The sequence below is a fragment of the Alternaria incomplexa genome, assembly GCF_024043165.1.
Source record: "Alternaria incomplexa strain BMP 0042 chromosome Unknown scaffold_12, whole genome shotgun sequence".
NCBI lineage: Eukaryota > Fungi > Ascomycota > Dothideomycetes > Pleosporales > Pleosporaceae > Alternaria > Alternaria incomplexa.
In genome coordinates, this window is record NW_026249861.1 from 920,774 (window position 1) to 941,092 (window position 20,319).

The 20,319-nt window shown below is 53.7% G+C and overlaps 8 protein-coding genes across 8 annotated transcripts; 5 read left to right on the forward strand and 3 right to left on the reverse strand.

Annotated features, from left to right (window-relative positions):
• Positions 1 to 76: 76 nt before the first annotated feature.
• On the reverse strand, positions 77 to 2,215 carry J4E90_008192 (uncharacterized protein; the record flags this gene model as incomplete). The annotated part of the gene is made up of 1 exon (XM_051437722.1): positions 77 to 2,215. The coding sequence occupies one exon, from the start codon at positions 2,213 to 2,215 to the stop codon at positions 77 to 79; it is 2,139 nt and encodes a 712-aa protein (XP_051288533.1).
• A 1,224-nt stretch (positions 2,216 to 3,439) lies between these two features.
• On the forward strand, positions 3,440 to 4,441 carry J4E90_008193 (uncharacterized protein; the record flags this gene model as incomplete). The annotated part of the gene is made up of 1 exon (XM_051437723.1): positions 3,440 to 4,441. One exon carries the CDS (start codon positions 3,440 to 3,442, stop codon positions 4,439 to 4,441), a length of 1,002 nt encoding a protein of 333 aa, XP_051288534.1.
• Positions 4,442 to 5,134: 693 nt separating this feature from the next.
• J4E90_008194 (uncharacterized protein) lies at positions 5,135 to 6,327 on the reverse strand (the record flags this gene model as incomplete). The annotated part of the gene is made up of 2 exons (XM_051437724.1): positions 5,135 to 5,872; positions 5,983 to 6,327. 2 exons carry the CDS (start codon positions 6,325 to 6,327, stop codon positions 5,135 to 5,137), a joined length of 1,083 nt encoding a protein of 360 aa, XP_051288535.1.
• A 780-nt stretch (positions 6,328 to 7,107) lies between these two features.
• On the forward strand, positions 7,108 to 8,070 carry J4E90_008195 (uncharacterized protein; the record flags this gene model as incomplete). Its single annotated transcript, XM_051437725.1, has 2 exons — positions 7,108 to 7,114; positions 7,235 to 8,070. The coding sequence occupies 2 exons, from the start codon at positions 7,108 to 7,110 to the stop codon at positions 8,068 to 8,070; spliced, it is 843 nt and encodes a 280-aa protein (XP_051288536.1).
• Positions 8,071 to 9,852: 1,782 nt separating this feature from the next.
• On the forward strand, positions 9,853 to 11,852 carry J4E90_008196 (uncharacterized protein; the record flags this gene model as incomplete). Its single annotated transcript, XM_051437726.1, has 2 exons — positions 9,853 to 10,597; positions 10,645 to 11,852. The coding sequence occupies 2 exons, from the start codon at positions 9,853 to 9,855 to the stop codon at positions 11,850 to 11,852; spliced, it is 1,953 nt and encodes a 650-aa protein (XP_051288537.1).
• A 294-nt stretch (positions 11,853 to 12,146) lies between these two features.
• Positions 12,147 to 13,868, forward strand: J4E90_008197 (uncharacterized protein; the record flags this gene model as incomplete). The annotated part of the gene is made up of 1 exon (XM_051437727.1): positions 12,147 to 13,868. The coding sequence occupies one exon, from the start codon at positions 12,147 to 12,149 to the stop codon at positions 13,866 to 13,868; it is 1,722 nt and encodes a 573-aa protein (XP_051288538.1).
• A 216-nt stretch (positions 13,869 to 14,084) lies between these two features.
• J4E90_008198 (uncharacterized protein) lies at positions 14,085 to 15,798 on the reverse strand (the record flags this gene model as incomplete). The annotated part of the gene is made up of 3 exons (XM_051437728.1): positions 14,085 to 14,855; positions 15,291 to 15,545; positions 15,631 to 15,798. The coding sequence occupies 3 exons, from the start codon at positions 15,796 to 15,798 to the stop codon at positions 14,085 to 14,087; spliced, it is 1,194 nt and encodes a 397-aa protein (XP_051288539.1).
• A 350-nt stretch (positions 15,799 to 16,148) lies between these two features.
• Positions 16,149 to 19,362, forward strand: J4E90_008199 (uncharacterized protein; the record flags this gene model as incomplete). Its single annotated transcript, XM_051437729.1, has 3 exons — positions 16,149 to 16,243; positions 16,298 to 16,513; positions 16,569 to 19,362. The coding sequence occupies 3 exons, from the start codon at positions 16,149 to 16,151 to the stop codon at positions 19,360 to 19,362; spliced, it is 3,105 nt and encodes a 1,034-aa protein (XP_051288540.1).
• Between the last annotated feature and the right edge of the window lie 957 nt (positions 19,363 to 20,319).

A 20,319-nucleotide genomic window follows, 5' to 3' on the forward strand; every position in this document is an offset into this window, starting at 1 on the left:
GACGGTCACACATCCATTAAGAGGGTTTATCCTATACATGACTATCTATGAGCACGGCCGCAGGTGTACAACCCAGTCAAATTCCCCCATTGAGATAGTAGTCCAGAGGATACCCCAACCAATCACACTGCTCCACATCCGTGTACCCAGCACTTTTGCTCGGCCAATCCAACAGCCTAATCTCATCTCCCGACTTCTTAGTCGCATCTACCTGCATCCACTGACCGTACTTCGTCACGCCTTCAAGCACCTTATAATGCCCTCTCACATCAAGGTACTTCAAGCTAGGATTCGGGTCGCCGCTCCTAATGAAGGAAGCGAAGTAGCTGGTAGTGAGCTGAATACTCCAAAGATCCTCCGGTTCGCGGATGCGATTCAAGACGCCGAAGAACCAAGGCGAATCTGCGCCATGGAAGCGGAAGTACGGGTTATCGGGGTTGTCGTTGGCGGGGCCGCCGAGATTGTTGGGGTCGTAGCCGTCGATGGAACGGTCGAGTTGGTAGTAGTATGTCTTTGAGAAGGCTTTCGATCGCGAGGCAGAGTAGACTGTAGATTGATCGGCACAGCGGAATGTCTTGTCAGTGGCAATGCGCTGCGAGACGTTGAAGGAGTCGAGTGTTAGGTTGCCAGTGCTGGTGAAGGGGAAAAGACCGGACTGGATAACGCGTTCGGCCCATGTGCTGTTGATACCTAGCGCTTCCTGTAGTCCTTGAGAGTGGTTTGAGATGGGGCTTGTGGGGTATGTGGAGAACGAAGCGCCGTCATCGAGGACGGTACCGAAGATGACAGGAATGTGCGCGGTACTGGCATTGCTGGTTGAGATGATGAGTTCGGGCGTGTTGACATAGGTACCGTCTTGGACGACGTATCGAGCTACGGTGTTGAATCCAACTAGGTCGGCAGCAGGGACTTTGTCGAGACAAGCGATTTGGGCTGACACATCAGTGCTGTTGCAGCCAGCGGCCGCAAAGATCTGAGGACCAGCGACGGTGTAGCTCTGATTGACCGTGTAGTAGGTTGAGTATGTTGTTCCGTAGTCACCGTCTAGACCAAGTGTTACTCCTCCTCCAAGGTTGGATAAGGCAACGGCGCCTTGAAACTTTCCGATGGCTTTGGGGGAACCCAACAATGTTCGGACAGAGCCGGCTCCGGCAGATCCGCCAGCGATGGTTATCCTCTCTGGGTCACCACCGAAAGCAGCGATGTTTGCGATGGTCCAGTCAAGTGCAACGATCTGGTCGGCGATACCGAAGTTACCCTTGATGTCTGTTCCGGGGATGGCCAGGAAACCGAGCGTCGAAAGACGGTAGTTGATGTTAACCACAACAAGATCTTCCTTGCTTGCAAGGTTTCCACCATCAGAGAGTGGATCAGCGCCACTTCCTCCGGTAAATCCACCACCATGGATCCAAAACAAGACGGGTCGGAGCTGCTTCTTCGATCCCGCTTTGGGAATGTATGGTGTTTGGATGTTGAGGAAAAGGCAGTCTTCGCTTCCACCACCACCTTGGATGCAGTTTGAGCCGTACTCGGTGGCCTGGATCGTTTGGCCCTTCTTGGGGTAGAGTGAGGAGTACTTGAAACGGGTAGGCGTGTCGGCATATGGAATGCCGAGGAACCTAAAGGACTTCTGATTTCGGTATCCGACGAATGTATTTCCACCAGACGCAACTGAGATAGAACTTCCGTTCACGGGCCCGGCGCTCGCTGAACCGTTGTTTGCCGACTGTGTGCACAAGACTGGGAGTTGCTTGTGGTGTGATGAAACAGACGTGTATTTCACTCGGTTTCCGACTGAGACCACGCCACTGTCGATGTAGTACCCACGTTCAGCGTCGGTGTATTTGGCATAATCTTGGTACGAGAGAGCATCGTTGAAATCAGCCTGATATTTCTGTAGCGTAGCCTTGGAAATAAGTTTCTCGTTGAGCGAGGCACAGGCTGCTGCTGCATTGGCTTGAGGGACCGGGTCGAGGATGATGGCACCGATGTGGTTCTTGTCGTCCGAGCCGTTGAGGTTGTTCTGGTAAACGAGTGTCAAAGATGACTTTGCGTTCGAAACGCCAACGGCAGGTGCTGATCCCACTGGTGAAGCCTGAGAGACAGCAACAATACCAGCCGCCGCAGCGGCAACGAGGGTGGTGATGACTGTCATCTTGAATGTCCAGCTTGGCGCAGAGACTTGACCGACAGCTGGAGAACCATGGTCGTTCATCTTGATCCTCTTATACGGCACCGGTAACCCGGATGGCGTCGTGCTTGCAGATGAACAACCGTAGCGCTAGCCACAAGCAGCTCTCCTCCACATGAGGCTATTGGAAATAAGCATTCGAGAACGGGCTAACCCCAGGAAACGAGGTGTAGATCGATCACTAGGCAGGGGCAGTGGCAGAATGCTTAAGCAGAAGATTGGTACCGCAACGATTCTACCGAACGACGAACGCGTACTAGAACCTCTCGTATCTGAAGCGAATACACTCGCACCAACATGAGGATACGATATGATCCTCGGTTGTCACTTGATATCGCAATGGATGTGAATCCTTCCAGATCGGTGAATCGCTTGGCCTGCAGTTACACCGCACCGAGCGCAGCATCGCGATAGTGGTCTATGCATCTTCATCCGAGGTTCAGGTCCGATGTAATTTAGCCGTTTAGGCACTGCACGTAGCCCGTCGGCCTCGTGGCGATGGCATCATGGATGCTAGATGATGCAGGGGTCGGGGTGGATGTCTTTTGTGTCCGTTCGCGGGGTGTGGCTTGAACTGGAAGCGGAGGAGTGGAAGCTGGAAATTTGATGGGGTCCCGGGGTTCAAGACGCGCAGCTTGGTGCTAGCCATGTTGGGCGCTAGTCGCCATATTCCCCTCACACCTGGGCACAACCTGGCAGGTTTGTTCCTTCCGGCAATCGACTACTTCTTGCTTGAGAGAAGCGACAGGTGTATGTCCACGATATTGACGGTAGTTTCTATGCCCGTTGATGGATTCTTCAACGGTCGCTAAACTCGACGACACGGGGGCGTCGTCCATGAGTACCGCTCAGTATCTTCCATCTCATTGGAGGATTAATCAGAGACCCTTCATCTTGGCAAGTATAACAGCATCATGAACACAGTAGCGGCTATGTTATACTAGACAACCGTGGGACGAAGAGGTAAGAATTTATATCGCTGCCAGGATGAACGAGACCGAACACGCTCCGTCCTGTTCATCGGTCAATAGGTTTGAGCGCGCTCGCACCATGCAGCAGATCGCAATACGAAGAAACGCAAGAAGACAAGCATTGGAGTGGGTCGCGATAGGCAAGATAGATTGGCAGGCGTCATTGCACATCATATGCATGTCAGAATACATGTGTTTGAATAGCAACCTCACCTTCTACACACCTTCCTCTCGGCACTACGTTCGTTCGTATCGTTTTCCCATCATCACTTTCAAGATGCGACTAAAGCTAGTACTTCTCACTCAACTCATTGCGACGGCGCTGGGCGCGAGTACGGTTCCGCCCAGTATCTGGAACTACACCTACCCATGGCCAGTGCAGTATTTTGAGTTCACGTCGCAACGCGCCAACCTCTCAATGGCTTACATGGATGTGTCCCCTCATAACACCACGTACGCCTCGAACAAGACCATCATGCTCCTGCATGGCAAGAACTTCTGCGGTGCGACGTGGGAGGACTCAGCGCGCCGTCTCTCAGCCCACGGATACCGCGTCATCATCCCGGATCAAATCGGCTTTTGCAAGTCGTCGAAGCCGCCGGCATACCAATTCTCGTTGCAACAGCTGGCGCGAAACACACATCTACTACTGCAAAGTCTAGGTGTGAACTCAACATATGTGCTAGGACACTCCATGGGCGGTATGCTAGCCACACGATTCGCCCTCATGTACCCAGAGCAAACATCCCATCTCATTCTCACGAATCCAATCGGCCTGGAAGACTGGATGGCTCTCGGAGTACCATGGCGCAATCTCGACGCCTTGTACAAAGACGAGCTGGCCACCAACTACACATCGATTCGGAAATACCAACAAGCCACCTACTACGTCAATACCTGGAAGCCGGAATACGATGTCTGGGTCAACATGCTAGTATCACTCTACCAAACGTCACCCGAGAACATCGATTTTGCGTGGAACATGGCGCAGACGACGGATATGGTCTTGACTCAACCGATCGCGTATGAGTTCGAGCTGGTGCAGTCTAAGACTCTTCTTCTGATAGGGACGAAAGACACCACGGCTATCGGCAAAGCTTGGAGCCCACCAGATGTGCAGGCCAAAATAGGGAAATACGAGGTGCTGGGTAAAGAAGCGGCGGCGCGAATTTTGGACGCAGAGCTTGTTGAGTTTGAGGACTTAGGCCACAGTCCGCAAGTTCAGGACAGTGAGCGATACCATAGCGCGCTGCTAGGGTGGCTGGAGGGGTCTGACTAAACTTATTACGGCGGTGCAGATGTGTGACGAGTGAAGGATAACGAATTGGGCAGCAGCAAAACAAAAGGAAAAGCTTGCGGGCTTTGACGGCCACAGTCGGTTTCGAACCCAGAGCAAAAATAGATCGCTTCACCGAAACCAGGTATGTGAATGGATCACACCCCGCACGACGAGGTAGACATGCAAATGACATACGCTACTGGTCCCTCAGATTCTATTGGGATATTGCTCAATTTAATATGTATATGTAGTATAATGTGTTCTTATCATCGCTTGGATGTGATGGGTGAGCGCGTTCACTTGTGCGATTGTGGGAGTGGGGACGTGCAAACAGTACCCGCATGGGCTGGCTACGTCACGTCGAGAGATCATTTAAGCAGACTATCCGAGTGAAAGCGATCATAACACTGCGCCATATCCATACTCGCGGGTCATGGGATGAGATGTTTGCTCAAAAGGTATGTCATTATCACAGTATGCTCGACCAAGTAGTCAGATTCTCAGAGTACCCAGAGTCCCTTCAGTGGACTATCAAGAGACCGCCAAAACGCCATAGTGATCCCAGAACACCTTCGCTAAACATGCAAGTAAACACTGAGACATCATACCAGACCCAGGAGGTGTTCGACGTCTTCGCATGTATCTCTCCACTCACCCCCATCTCACTGACATCCTCCAGGCTCCTCCATCAACCTAATCTACGTAGTCTGGATCTTTGTCGTCATCGGCAGCCTCGGATTCGTCGTCCTCGTCGTCCTCGTCGTCCATGACGTTGTCCGGCAACTTGGTCTTCTCGAGACGGCCAGCGAGCTTGTCGACCGCTTTTCCCTTTCCCTTGCCAATGTAAGCCGCCTCAGCAGCCTCTTCACCCATATCTTCGGCCTCGGCATTGGCAAATGCAGTCGCCGATTCACCCGTCTTGCGCGAGCCATACGCCTCCATCCAATCAGCGCGCTTGTTGATGGCTTTGGTGGCCTTGTTGTCGTTCCAAGTCGAATCGATCGCGTTGGCGGCTTCGTCAAGCTTTTGGATAGCGTCCAAAACGTCTCGCTCTAGGAGGTGCTTGGGTTCGGACGACCCACCCGCGGCGACACGCGCATCCATGGCGGCGACGAGGAAGTCTTCGCCCAAGAGGTGTTGACCGGGAAGGGCTTTGCTGAAGATACCGATCATGGCGACGCACCTCGGGTCTTTGAGAAGGTGCTTGGTCTGGTCTGTTGTGCGCACGCGCCAGTTGTTCCGGATGGTTTGTACGGAGTTGGCTATCGAGTAGGTCCGGTCGAACGTGTACTGAGGAACGCCGTCCATCTTCGAGAGGAGTTTCTTGACTTCAGAGTGAGGAAGAAGAATGCGGCAAATGTTCTTCTTATCAATACCGTCGCGGCGACGAAGCTTCTCCATGTGAATACGCTTGTCCTTGGTATCGAGTTTCTAGAAGTAAGGAATTAGCCAGATATCCTTCAGTGCAGGCTTCTTTGACTTCAGTGACATAAATGAAGCGGTTTCCCGTATTCATAGTGCCAAGGTTTGCGAGAACTCACCTGAAGAGTTATCGGAAGCGCGTTAGGATCCTCCTCTTCCAGATACAACACGACCTCCAAATCCTTGCCCATAGTAACACGGGTGTTCTCCCGAATTGTGACGAGCAACACCTCGCGGTCCGCGATGCTGGCCAAGTTGAAGACAGAGTCGGTATCGGTCAAGGGTTCGCCATTTCTATCATGCACCCAAAGCTCTTGACCGTTGCGCTTGAGCGCTGCTTGCATTGACACCACCATGTCGTTCCAAGTCATCGAACGGTAGAGAAGGAAGTTGAACCAGTCCTTGCGGGAGTCGACATCGAACAGGGTGAGCACGCGTAATCCGATGGCCCTTGAGGAAGACATTGTGAATTTGTTTGGTATGTGTATGTGTAGACAGAGACAAGTAGGTAGGTAGAGTGTTGAAGAAGAGAGTAGGAACTGAGTCGGCGATAGACGATATATATGAATGAAGAGATTTTCGCATTTGCAGGTGAGCGTGACTTCGAAACTCACAGTGAGGGTGAGAGAGCGATTGCAAACGCGGATTGCTCTTGCTCACCGCGTCATTCTTTCCCTGCCCACGTGGGCCCTTCGGTCAGGCTGCACGCGAGGGACAAAGCAATCAGTGGGTTCGTGACTTGGTCGATGTTTCTATAGGTAGGGGCTCGCAGAGTCCAGGAGGATGTCAGGAAAGTCCTGGTGAGGTTTTGATAGCTTTCATGCTACCCAGACGTTCTCATACTCCTAGAAGTGTACTACGCACGTTCTGTAATCACGTTGCAGTCTATCTGGCTCTACTACTGACTACTCACCGGAATCATGAGACACCATGGTATTCGGCAACCAGCTCCCACCAAGATCAACCGCCAGCTCAAGTATCTTCCTTAAACCCCTTCGAAGTTCGCGCACAACAAGGTCTCTATTCGGTCTAGTCTGTTAACTCGGTGTGTGGGCGCTCCAAGACCTACATCGCAGTGAGAGTGGATCGCACCCCGCCCTCCGTTTGCGTTTACTTAATGGTAAATGGCGCCTACCGCGGTATTTTCCGCTAGTTCTGATTGAGTGTAGACCCAGATACTGTTCTTCCCAGTCGTCCCTCATCACATCCGTGAGCTCACCTGGGTAAGCTAGATCTTCATCACGATGAGCCGTCCACCGCCACGTCCCCGCCAGGTGCAAGAAGTGCTGTTCATATCCACAGGCCGGTACATGGATATGAAGGCCAAGACTATCTCCAGGAAAGCTCGTCGAGCAGCTGAGATTGCGTAAGGCTGGAACCCGCCCGGTACTTTCCCGTTCACCCGCCTGCCCAGAGAACTCCGCGACTCCATCTACGCGTACGCATTTGGCCCACTCCCTACTATATTCAAGTTAAAGGGTCTACTCATCCAGGCCACACGCAAGGTTCGATCGTTGGAGGAAGACAATGGCGACGGTGACGACGACTTCGACATCCGCTATCACGACACAATCCCCGCGTTCACTCGGGGCCTCGCGAAGTGGGTCCTCGCCAATAAGCAGATCTGTTCGGAAGCTCTCTCTTATCTTGGTGCCTCGCGCACATTCAACGCAATCGATGTTCACCGTCTTTGGGAATTGCAGAAGGAATGCGACATCCTTCGCGGCCTTCCCGGCTGTCCTTATTCTACCCCCCTCGTCTTCAATAGCGAAGTCCTCCGCAACATCATCATCATAAGGATATATGACCAACATATGGGAATAGAAGATGAGTTCATGGCCATTCTTAACCGCGCACATGTGAAAGACGCGTCCGTGGAGCTGGAGTGGCAAGTATCTCGTCACCGAGATTCAAAGGACTGGGAAGAACATTTGGACGCCTGGATCGCCGAATGGCACACCAAGCAATGGGACGGTAATCTACGAAAGGTCAGGATCACTATACCTACCAACTGGACCTTCGAGAACCCGGTCTTTGATACGGTCAGATTCGAGCAGGTGGAAACGTTGGCACGAAGCCTCGTGGGACAGGATGGGATCGCGACATGGGGTGACTTCGACTTTAGGGGCAATTTTCCGGTCCTGGGGCTCGAGGTGGACTGGTGCGATGTGTTCACGAGGAGCCTGGTTGTTGAAAGGGATAATTAGGTGTGCACAACGTTGCCGTGGAGATCAGTGCTAGATGCGACGACCGAGGAAGGGGATTGGGCTCGTACAAGTACGGTGGCTAGGTCTTTTGACTGGACGACATGAGTAGTTGGAGAATATACATGGAAAGCACGAGATACAGGGAGAGAGGTTAATACAATGTATGCTGCTGATAGGAATATGGCGACTGTCGTCGTCATTGCTTGTGAGGTTGTATGCCGCAGATCTCCATGAGATGTACAGTAAGACTTCAATGACTATCCTGACCATGACCAGGGTCTAGTATGAGTCAAGGCGCATGCTCTTCTCCATTGTCGTTGTGCTCGATGTGCATGAATCACGACTCACCTCACACTGGTCTTTGGCGAGTAAGTCCAGATTGATGCTCGGCAACGGGCCCTCAGCCACCCGTTAGTAGTTCCTTCCTCTGGGATGTCGGATAGTCGAGCGTGGACCATCGCCACACGATCTATGATCTAGAAGGAGACGTGGAGGTGGAGGCTTGGATTCGGACGAACGAAGGAACGATTTGTAAGGTGGAGGTGGCGTACTCTCAACATGGCGGTACGCAGTTGCCGTGGAAGCCTTCGGGTGGAAGCCGCGGGGCGTATGTAATTGCCGAGAACGTCTCTTTTCGTACCGCGTATACGACTACGCTCTGCGACATCTTCTGCAGGCCGCGTCAACAATACATTCATCTCCATACACGCATCCAGCTAGCAGCCTAGTACTATGCACCGTCGCGATTCATTGTGTAGCGCGAGGCCATAGCACCGCCGCGACGTTATGTGTCGCCCGTTGATCGTCATGGCGGAGTCCGGAACCTCGGAACAGAACTATTTGCGAAGCTACTCCTCGCTGCGCATGGCGCATATGCTGTAGTGAAGAAAAACACGATCTTCAGGTAATGTCTGGATATTCGGTCGAATGAGATGACCGTACGCAGGCTGCCTAACGGCGAGGACGCGACGCGCTATGGACGGCAATAGTTGCGATCAGGGCCCAACGAAGATGACGACATTGTTTATTGCATAACAACAGGGCAGCGATAGTTACTTTGCGCCAAACGCTTGTCTCGACATCTCAAACATGGAGAAAGTAACACACCACACTCAATGCCAGGATGACAGGGTCGTATCAAGGTTCTTTTCGTACCCTTCGTACCGGCAGCTTGCCGAGTGCCGAAAGCGTATTGTTTCGAAATGAGCGCCAGCCACTCACGGGAGATGACGCGCCACAACGGTGCCCGCTGACCAGAGCCTTACCGCAGAAAGGCGGTGTCAGCTAGCAACTGCTGCAAACGAAGAGGATCTGTCAAGGACCGATGATGGCTGAGGGCCTGATGGTTCAGGCGAGCATGCGACAGTACTTTACAAACCAAACACGGACAAAACCTCGACGAGAAGAGATGGGACTAAAAATAAAGTTTGATCGTCAGGGCCTTCAGCCACGACAAGTGGCACGCCTAGTAGCACGCCTATGAGGTCAGATCCTCCTAGCTCTTCCGGGCGTTTGGTGCGTTGGAGCCAGGAGCATAGCCGCCTGTGCAGTGTGGGTCATTCCGCAGCCTCCCGTCAGCATGGAGCGCATCATTTAACATTGCCATGATTCCGCATTTGTTCGCGATTCATTTCGCGTCTTCTCAGCCTTCTCACCCCTCCTTTCCTTATATCCATTCATTAGGATGAAGTATTCTTCTGTGTTGTCTGCTTCGGCATTGACTAGTTTAGCGACCTGTAAGTGATGCGCCTCCTTGTGTTCCTGCAGGGACCCAGCTGACGCATGACAGCATCTGCGGTTGTTCCTCGGGAAGCTAGAGTCGTACCTCCCAATGGCTTGGATATATTGAAGCGTGCCTCGCCCCAGGCTCCCAATGGCTACGCGCCCGCCGAAGTCAACTGCCCGTCGACGCGCCCGAGCATTCGATCAGCCGACAAACTCTCCCAGCAAGAGACAGAATGGCTCCAGAAGAGGAGGCCGAACACCATAGATCCTATGCGCGAGTTCCTCGAGCGCGTCAACATTGAGGGCTTCGACGTTGGACAATACATCAGCAACCACCGCGACAACACTACCGCCCTACCGAACATCGCGATCTCGTTCTCTGGTGGAGGATACCGGGCCCTGCTGAACGGTGCGGGTGCTCTAGCGGCGTTTGACAGTCGGACAACGAACTCGACGAGTGCAGGACATCTGGGAGGAATCTTGCAGGCATCCACATATGTTTCCGCCCTATCAGGAGGAGGCTGGATGATTGGCAGCATCTACGCCAATAACTTTACCTCAGTTGAAGCAATCATCAACAAGGGGGAGGACTCGGCGATTTGGCAATTCCAGAACTCGTTGTTTAAGGGACCTCCCACGAAGGGAATCCAGCTGCTCTCAACTGCGCAATACTACGACAACTTGGTCAGCACGGTCAAGGACAAGAGTGATTCGCCGGCTGGTGACTTCAACACGTCGATTACCGATGTGTACGGCCGCGGCCTTTCTTTCCAGCTCATCAACGCCAGTGATGGAGCCCCAGGTATGTTCACCGCCATATCGTTCATTCCTACAAACTAACACCCACAGCCTATACCTTCTCTTCCATCCAGGACGACCAAGACTTCTCATCCGGAAACGCACCGATGCCTATCCTCGTCGCAGATGAGCGTTCGCCCGGAGACTTGATCATCTCTTTGAACGCCACCAACTTCGAGTTCAACCCGTTCGAAATGGGCTCATTCGACCCTACAACCTACGGTTTTGCTCCTCTGAAGTACATCGGGTCCAACTTTAGCGAGGGTGAACTTGCTCAAGACCAGGGCTGTGTTGAGGGATTTGACAACCTGGGGTTCGTCATGGGAACCAGCAGCTCCTTGTTCAACCAGATCTTCCTTACATTGAACACCATCCAGGACGTACCTCAGATCCTGGTAAACTTTGTCTCGAACATTCTCAAGGGTATCGGTGAAGATGGTGACGATATCGCCGACTACTCGCCCAACCCTTTCTTCCACTACCACAACGAGACGAACCCCAGTGCTGACAGGGAGCGTCTTACTCTCGTGGACGGTGGTGAGGATGGTCAAAACATTCCCTTCAACCCGGTCATTCAGCCCGTACGCCAGGTTGATGTCGTCTTTGCTATCGACTCTTCTGGTGACACCGTCGAGGAGGACGACCCATCGCAGAACTGGCCCAACGGTACTTCTCTGGTTGCAACCTACGAGCGTGCAAGCGGCACTCTCATGAATAGGACTTCATTCCCTTACATTCCTGGCCAGGACACCTTTGTTGCTCTAGGATTCAACAGCCGCCCGGCATTCTTCGGTTGCAACAGCAGCAACGTCACCGAGGGCGACAACATCCCTCCTCTCGTTGTCTACCTCCCCAACGCCCCCTACGTCTTCTGGTCCAACACCTCCACCTTCAACAAGCTCGACTACAGCATCTCAGAGCGCAACGGCATGATCGAGAACGGCTACGATGTCGTCACCCAAGCAAACTCAACACGCGAGGGTGCTTCAAACTGGCCTACTTGCGTCGGATGCGCCATCCTCTCTAGGAGTCTGGAGCGCAACGGCGAGGCTATCCCACAAGTGTGCCAGCAGTGCTTCACTGACTACTGCTGGAACGGCACCACGGTTGAGAAATCGCAGCCATACACTCCCGAGTTGATCGTTGGTCAGCTCGCCACTACAAACAACGGCGACGACGACAGCGGTGTAGGAAAGTTCGTGCCCAACGTCCTCGGTCTTGCTCTGGCAGCGACCGTGTCTGGATACCTGATGATGTGAAATATTTTCTAGTTTGCTTTTGGCGACATAGGGATTGGATTCAGCGCGGGTTGAAATATGATACCACCTCTCTTTTGTAGATAGTAATTGAGTCATTACACGTATACCGAACGCTCCATTGCCATTCACCTATCACACGTGCGACATTACCATGCCATGCATTGCGGCTCTTCGGCGCCGCCCGTCCCTGCATCACCGAGGTGTGCCCCGCCAGTTGCGCGCCCGTCAAAAAAAAGTTACAACCCCGCCACGCTTCACGCACCCAACGCAGCCCTCCCGCAATCACCACACACAATGGCCGCCGTTCAGTCGCTCGCAGGCGCGCCCGTACTTTCTACACCTGACACGCACATCTTCGAAGACCCCACTCCCGCCGTAGACACATCGAGTCTCCCCAGACTTTCCGATGAGCAGATCACCCTCACATACGAGATCGAGCGGACGGTTAGGGAAATTCGCGAGGGGAGGTGGAAGAGGATCGCGTTGCAGTTCCCGGATCACATGCTTACTGATGCGCCGAGAGTGTATGAGCAGTTGAGTCGTGGGCTGGGTAAGGCGAGGAAGGCGCGGGATGGGGTGCAAGAGGAGAATGGACACACAAATGGGACAACAGGCGTGGATGAAATCAGCGCGGGCTTGGAGAAGACGGACATTTGTAATGAGGAGAGCAAGGATGAGAGTCTGTTTATACTGGGCGACACATCATATGGCGCATGCTGCGTGGACGAAGTTGCAGCAGAGCATGTCGATGCGGACGTTGTCGTACACTATGGCCGCTCATGTCTCTCGCCTCCTTCGAGACTACCAGTCGTATACGTCTTTACCGAACGACCGCTAGATCTCGACCCCGTAATCGCAACATTCCAGGAAACGTATCCGGAGAAAGACGCAAAGATCATCCTCATGGCCGACATACCATACTCGCACCATATCCCCCCGCTCCACGCACGCCTCCAAGACGCCGGCTACACGCACATCCACGCCACAGAAATCGTACACAATCCCTCGTCGCCGCTCCCAAACCGAACGATGCCACCAAACACAACGGAAACAGACGAAGCCCTCCACGACTACGCCCTCTTCCACATCTCCGACCCCCCAACCTCCCTCCTCCTCACCCTCTCCTCGCGCGTCGCCTCAATACACATCTACCCCACAGACACCCCCTCAACCACTCCACCCACCGCCTCCCTAGCCCGCACCCACCAAACCCTCATGCGCCGCTACGCCCTCCTAACCTCCCTCTCCACAACCCCCATCTTCGGCATCTTGATCAACACGCTCTCGGTAAAGAATTACATGCACATCCTCTCGCACGTTCAAAAGCAAATCAGCGCCGCGGGCAAGAAATACTATACCTTTGTCGTGGGCAAAGTGAATGCAGCCAAGGTGGCTAATTTCAGCGAGGTCGGGGGGTGGGTGGTGATAGGGTGTTGGGAGAGTAGTTTGATTGAGAGTAGGGAGTTTTGGCGGCCGATGATCACGCCGTGGGAGCTCAAGGTGGCGTTGATGGGGGATGAGGAAAGGGTTTGGACGGGGAGGTGGGAGGGGGATTTCCAGAAGGTTTTGGATGAGGGGCAGGGGGTTGTGAAAGAGAAGAATGGTAGCAGTGCGCAGGAGGGAGAGGAGGAGGGAGATGCGAATGGCGATTATGATTCCGAAGAGGAATCAGCGCCTCCTGAGTTTGATCTTAGGACTGGTCGCTATGTTTCGCATGCGAGACCTATGCGCTCGAGTGGCGCGACGAAAGCTGTTAATGGGAATGCAACGACGTCGTCGTCCAGTTCGGCACTGACGAAACGGGCGAATGGCGATATTGCGGCTGTGGGGGGCGTCGCGTCGCCTGGTGCAGAGTATTTGCGCTCGAATAGGACGTGGCAGGGTCTGGGTACGGATTACCGGGATGTAGAGGATGGGGAAGAAGGGGTTGGGGGTAAGAGGGCGGCTAAGATGGAAGAGGGAAGGAGTGGAATTGCGAGGGGGTATGTTGTTGGTGAGCAGGGGAGCAGGCATTGAGTAGATGCAAGACGAGGGATTCGATTCTCATCATCTGTTGACAATATTACTATCTCAGAGCTACGAAAGCCATTGAAATAACAGAACGATCCGATGCTATTGAGATACCGTTGCGCCCGTCTCCATACTCTTTACTACGTCCTCTTGAAAAGTCTCGACGAAATTCTCCTGCCTTCACATACTCCTTGCTATAAATCCTCTTGGCCAGCAGTCCTCTCATTGTGTTCCCATTGTAACTCTCGCCCAAGCTGTCTCCATGTCTTGGACGAGCGTAAGGAAGTCGTCGCTTTCCAGGTGGCGGTAGACGAACTCGTTGAGCGCTGCTCTGCGTCCCTCGTCAGACTGCATGGCATATGTCGCCAACTGGTCGTTCTCAGTCACACTTGTAGTAGCACCTGAATTGGACATGCTCACACCACAGTGACCAGCAACAGACGTAGGTGGCGTATCGAGACCACGATACGACATGGTATGGTGAAGATCCTGTGCAGCATTACTTCGTTCGCCAAGAGGTTGCGGTGTCGGGATGGCACTGAAACTTGACCGATTGAAAGACAACGGAGAGGAGATTGGAGACCATGTCAACGGTGACTGATTCTCGATGCCGCCATGTGGAGATGTCTTTGCGCGTGCAGGAATGTACTGATCTTGGTTCGGTGTGCGAGGGGGCTGTTGCATTGGTTGCTTTCCACGTGCGGTCTTGCTAATGACAGTGGGTTGGGGCAGAGGTGGGAGTTCGATCTCCTTGCTGGTTGCGCTTCGGCTGGAACCGGGTCGGTTACTGGCTACGCGTGCTGGTAGAGGAGGAGGCCCCATTGTGCCAGTAGAAGGCCGCACGCTGTCACTGCCAGAGGAGCGCGGCGAAGATAAGCGTGGGAAAGGAAGCTCGCGTCTCGGTGGTAGTATCTCAGTGCTACCAGGGTGATCCGCAGTACCGGGACGACTTGCACTACCAGTGCGGTTGAACAGCATAGCAGTGTCCGGTCGCTCCGTAGACATACGATGAGATTCTTGAAGATCCGGCATTTGCTGATCTGACGTATACGAAGAGTCAACATGCGAGCGTCCTAAGATATCCGAGGTTGCTGAGGTAGGACGAGTGAACAATACTGGAGGAGCAAGAGGACCTGGGAATGGTGCCGGCACACCACCCGCTTCTCTAGCATAGCCTGTGGTGGCAGAAACTGGACGGTTGTATGATGCTGTGGGTAGTTCATGATTCAAGGAAGCAGAGAAGTCATAGCTAGTGGACGGTCGACTAGAGATCTCCGCCAGTCGTGAAGGAGGACATGATGGTCCACCTATGGCAGGGCTCATATTAGGCAGCTGAGGGTATGCAACAGCAGTTAACCTTGGCCGGGAAGACGATCCTCCTCGCGCTGGAGAAAGTGGCTGAGCCGTAGACCTTGGCTGAGACGGGACTGCCTTTTGGCCGCCCATGTAGAGACCGAGATGAAGGAGGTGGCTGAACGCGGTGTCGAAGTCTTTGTCCGACTTGAACCTCATCTGGATGCGCCTGATCTTGTCGTTGGCCACTTGCCATTTGATAGCGAGCAGAGGGCAGCGCACAATGGCGGATATGTGGAGGTGGTCGGGCTGCACCTGCACTCCGCGCTCTTCACTCAGACGCGTAATGTGATTGCCTTCGTTGATCAGTCTCTCGATTTCGATGGTTTGCTGTCATCCAACGGTTAGCTAGCACACCATTTGAAGCGGGTTTCCAATCTGAGTGGGTGAGTAATCAGTCATGCATGCGTCGTACCCGAACCTGCGAGCCTTGACACAGTTTCATGAGCTGAAGACCACCGCGTGCACCATAGCTGTCGATGATCAATGTGAGGTCATTGGTCTCTTTCTGCCAGTTGAACCTCTGCTCGCTGGCGTCGGTGTCCTGTGCTGTTGACAGAGTCTGGAGCGGAAGGGATAGCATGATCGTTAGCAATGCTGTTTGTTAGTCGAGATCAATCAGCTGCCGTCTGATGGCACTTGTGGGATGAAATATGTCGTGATGGAGACATTTGCGCACGCCGGTGCTGAGGGACGTGAGGGATGGTCGAAGGAAGTCGCGACCGGCCACCCAGTCACATGATGTGGTCCGTGCGAATCAACGCAAGGGACCTGGTGCAGTCTGGAGTTCTGGTGTTCGCCCATCCATCATCGCGAACGACGCGCGCCGCGCATTCACGAGCAGATCCACCATTGCGCCTGGCACACAGCTGAATCCACGCATGCGTCGCGACCCGTGCCCGAGCAGTCCCGAGTAAATGCGACAGCCGCACCATGGCCCCAAACAAACCAGAGGAACAATCTGTCGAGCGCACCCAAGAACATGAAGACTTCCTGAATACCTTGGCCGAATACCACGAAAAGCGCGGGTGGGTTTTGTTCTTTGTCTCGCCGCAATGAGCGCATATTGACCCGACGTGTAGCACTGTCCTGGATCGCGAACCCAAGGTCGGGAGCCGGCACATTGACCTGTTGCGACTCTACAAACGCGTTAATGAAGAGGGAGGGTACGATAGGGTTTCAGATACCAAAAACAACAAGCTCGCGTGGCGCAAAATCGCGACTGAGTTCCTGCCCAAGAGCCCCAGCATCACAACCCAGGCCTTTCTGGTGAAGACGGCCTACTACAAAAACCTTGCGTACGTGAATCGTGAAAGACAACTTTGCGCCTACCACTGCTGACGCCTGCTCTAGCGCCTACGAGATATCCACCGTTCATAAGCGCGAACCCCCGCCGCCCGAAATCCTCGAGAACGTATCTGCAAAGGGTGGAGACCTGCTCAACCGGACTGTCGACAACTTCTTCCCCACCAGTAATAGAGAGGCTGAACGATTAAGGGGAGAGGAGGACTCCGACTCCGAAGACGACGTCGAGAAGACACCCAAAGACGACAAGATGGACGTGGACGAGCCCGGTAGCCTTGGGCGGTCGACCAGATCCCTCCGCCATGCGCCGCCGCAGCGAGTGCTCTTCCAGCCCGAGTCTTCAACCCGACAGACGCGCCAATCAACAGGCCATCTGACTTCGGCGCAAGCCAACGGCTACGGCACCAGCGGAGCAGCCATGACGATCGCGAACTACGAGCCACGAACCGCCGTACCAGCCACCATGAAGCCCGTCGTTACCCCGTCCAACTCCCTCGATACCTACATACAGTCGCGCAAGAAGTACATCCTCAACAAGAAGAACAGGCCGGTGCCGCTCAAGGGCATGATGCTGCCCGGTACTGGCTTCTCAGGGCCCAGCATATACATCCGCGCTTTGAACGCGCTGCGGTCAAAGGAGCCTGAGGAGGAGGCATACGCACTGCACCACCTGGTCAAGATCTCGCACGAGCGAGGAGACAAGTACCGCTTCGATCAGTTCCCGGGGCTCGCAGATGCACTAATCGCCAAGGTCATTGACGTGTCCACTTTGTTCTTCGATGTGAACTGGGACATCTCATACGTCGAAGAGGACTTTACTCAACCGCAAACCCTGAACGGACTGACCGGCACCCGCGACCTGTTGCAGCGCATCAAATCTCTCCGCCCACTCGACATGCACGACAACCTCCTACCCGAGCAATCTGCAAAGGCCCTCACCATGATCAACGAGGCTGCGCTCATCATCCGGAACATGGTAATGCTGAAAGAGAATGCTATCTTCGCGGCCTCTGTGCCATCCATCCAAGATATGATCGTTATCGCACTCAGCCTGCCCCGCCACTCCACCATCGTGGAGCTACAGCATTACGCCCTCGAGATCGCCGAGCAGCTGACAAAGTACTGGATATTGGACTCGCAAAGCCCACTGTATCGCTCTTTGCTCACCCAAGTGGATTCCGACGACCGTGGCCGCATCATCACATCTTTGAGAGCACTCGCCCGAATAGCAATGAACCTGGAGGCTACGAACAAGCTCTCTGACGTGCCAGTCAAGACCCTCAAGTCAATCTGCGACTGGCTGCTAGTAGAAGACGAGGATCTGCGCATATCATGCCTGGACTTCCTCTATCTCTTCACTGGGTTTCCTGACAACGTTGAGACGCTTGTACACGAAGTTGATATTGAAGGAGTGGCGAAGCAATTGGTACGCTTGCTACAATACGGCGCAATTGCATACGAAGAACGAAGGAGTGCCGCCAAGACGGCAAAGACCTCTGCACCTCCAGAGAATGCGCCTAAGCTTTCGTCCGCAATCATAGACCATCTTGTGACGCTTGATGAGCCAGAGCGTAGCTCGCAATGGCTCAAGACGTGTTTCGAAGAGGATGCAACTGGCGAGATTACTCAAATTCAGCTCTGGTCGGCCTACAACGCAGCCTTTTCAGAACACATGACGAATAATCCGGCTTCTTTCAAGGCGCTTATGCCAGCGAAGGACTTCATCACGAATGTTTCGACGACGTTCGGTGGCGCCTCCGCTCAGGTGTTGACCGTGGGTGGGCAGCCAAAGTATACCATAAGAGGCATACGGCCACGATCCGTACCAGTCGACCCAAGCACCAAGAGGCCCTATATGCGCTGCTGCTGGCATCCACCGAGCCTCCTGAACGGCCATGCCGACTCCAAACATTCCACCGCCAATATCGAGTGCGGAGAGTTTGCTTCTGGAGCACGCTCCATGTGGGAACACGTTGTCAGTGTCCATCTCCAAGTTCCTCGCGACCAGGAAACCGGACAGTGGCTGCTCGAGCCAAAGCTGGACATCAAGGACATTGTCAATATCGAGAACGGCGACACCCCAGAAGCGACGAAATACTACTGTCACTGGGGCGGCTGCACTCGATTCTCGCCTGACGGCACGGAATCCGCGTTCGAGGCTGGACAGCATGTCAAGACGCATTTGCCTGATACGAGTATCAAGCAGGCCATCCACGCGAAACACAACCGCACGCCTTCAGAGTCACGGCCCTTGACTTCTTCCGCACAAGCACGGCATGAGAACTTCCAGCCCCAATTTGGACAACCAGTCGGGCTGGGTAGCTTAGGTATGGGTGGGCGACATCAGAGTTCAACGACCAGCTCTGCAAGTAGATATGGCGGTCGAGATGATGCAGCGGGAGCGCAATCAGCACCCAACTTCCGCTACTACAACACGGCAACCGACGATACGAATGATGCCGCTGGTCTTCCCCTGTCCTCTGTCCTCGTACTTCGCAACCTTGCCCGGCAGCTCAACAAGATCCCACCACCAACCACTGTCACCGACATCACCTCGCCATCCTCCCCAGCCCACAAGCGGACATTCAGTGCCAGTGAGGGCAGTCCGGAAGCCGCGAGACGAGCCACAGCCGGCGGCAAGAAGCCACGTCTCAGTGACGCAGCAGCGGAACAAAGACGAGAGAACGAAGAGAAGGAGGAAGAAGAAGCCAAGAACGCAGGATGGGTCCCCCGTATCTTTGCTCCGCTGCGAGATCAAATCGCCTTCACTGCGAGTCACAATCTTACTCTCCGGAACTATGTCGGCGGTCTACTCAAGGCCATCGCTGAAGGTGGTGGTTAGATGTAGTAGTATGTGTTTGTAAAGCCCTTGCTGCGTGGCGTTGGTGAGGTTGCAAAAGGCTGTTTCCGCTTTCTTCTGTATGAGCGATACGGTATTGTTCGGAGTTTACTACATTTGTGCTCAGGGGAGTGTACGCTTAGATATCTGGGTAGTTTCATGATACCACTTCGACTGATGAGTCGAGTGTTGGTATGTTTATTACACGTCACTTCAACAGGGTCCATGTTGTTTTCAAATTCTTCGACTATCCACTGTCAGTATGTTGCACTCTATCTCAACACATCCTAGGTGTCGTGTACTTTACAACTGCAGGAAAAGTTTACGTGTCGGAGGGCAAACTTGTTTAAATTGAAGTCTTTTCAATGGAGGTGTATCTTAACGACATGCTCCTTCCAATTCGCCGGAACGCCTTCTCCATCCATCAAGCCATGCACATACGTATCTCCGACGAGCGTATAGTGACCTTTAGTCCCATCCTCAGCTGCTCGGAGGCAGAACGGTACGCGTCCTCCCAACAAGATAGCAACGGAGTCACCAGGCAGCATCTCCGGCGGACCCACACCCATATAACCATCCGTCGTGATAAAGAACCTCCGATCAAAGCCCGAAGTAAACCACGACTCATAGAAAAAGCGGTCGTCGCTAAGATCCTCGCCATGTAGGCTTCCCGCGGCATCAGGATTCACCGCTCGAGCCTGACACCACGTCTGCAAGTTCCGTCCCAAGCGCGTGACATTCGTATTGCCGAATCTCTGTGATTTGTTCCCTCGCGAAGAGTCGTTGGACGAAGTCGCGTGGTTCGACGAAAGCGGTTCCCAGCAGTCAGTCGTCAAGATACGCCAGAGCGCTTCTTCCAACGACTGATTTCGCAAAGCGCGGAAGACGTTTTTCTTCTCTTCCTCGATCATTCGATAGCATGTCTCAAGAGTGTCGATGATGTTTTTCCAGGTAAGTCGC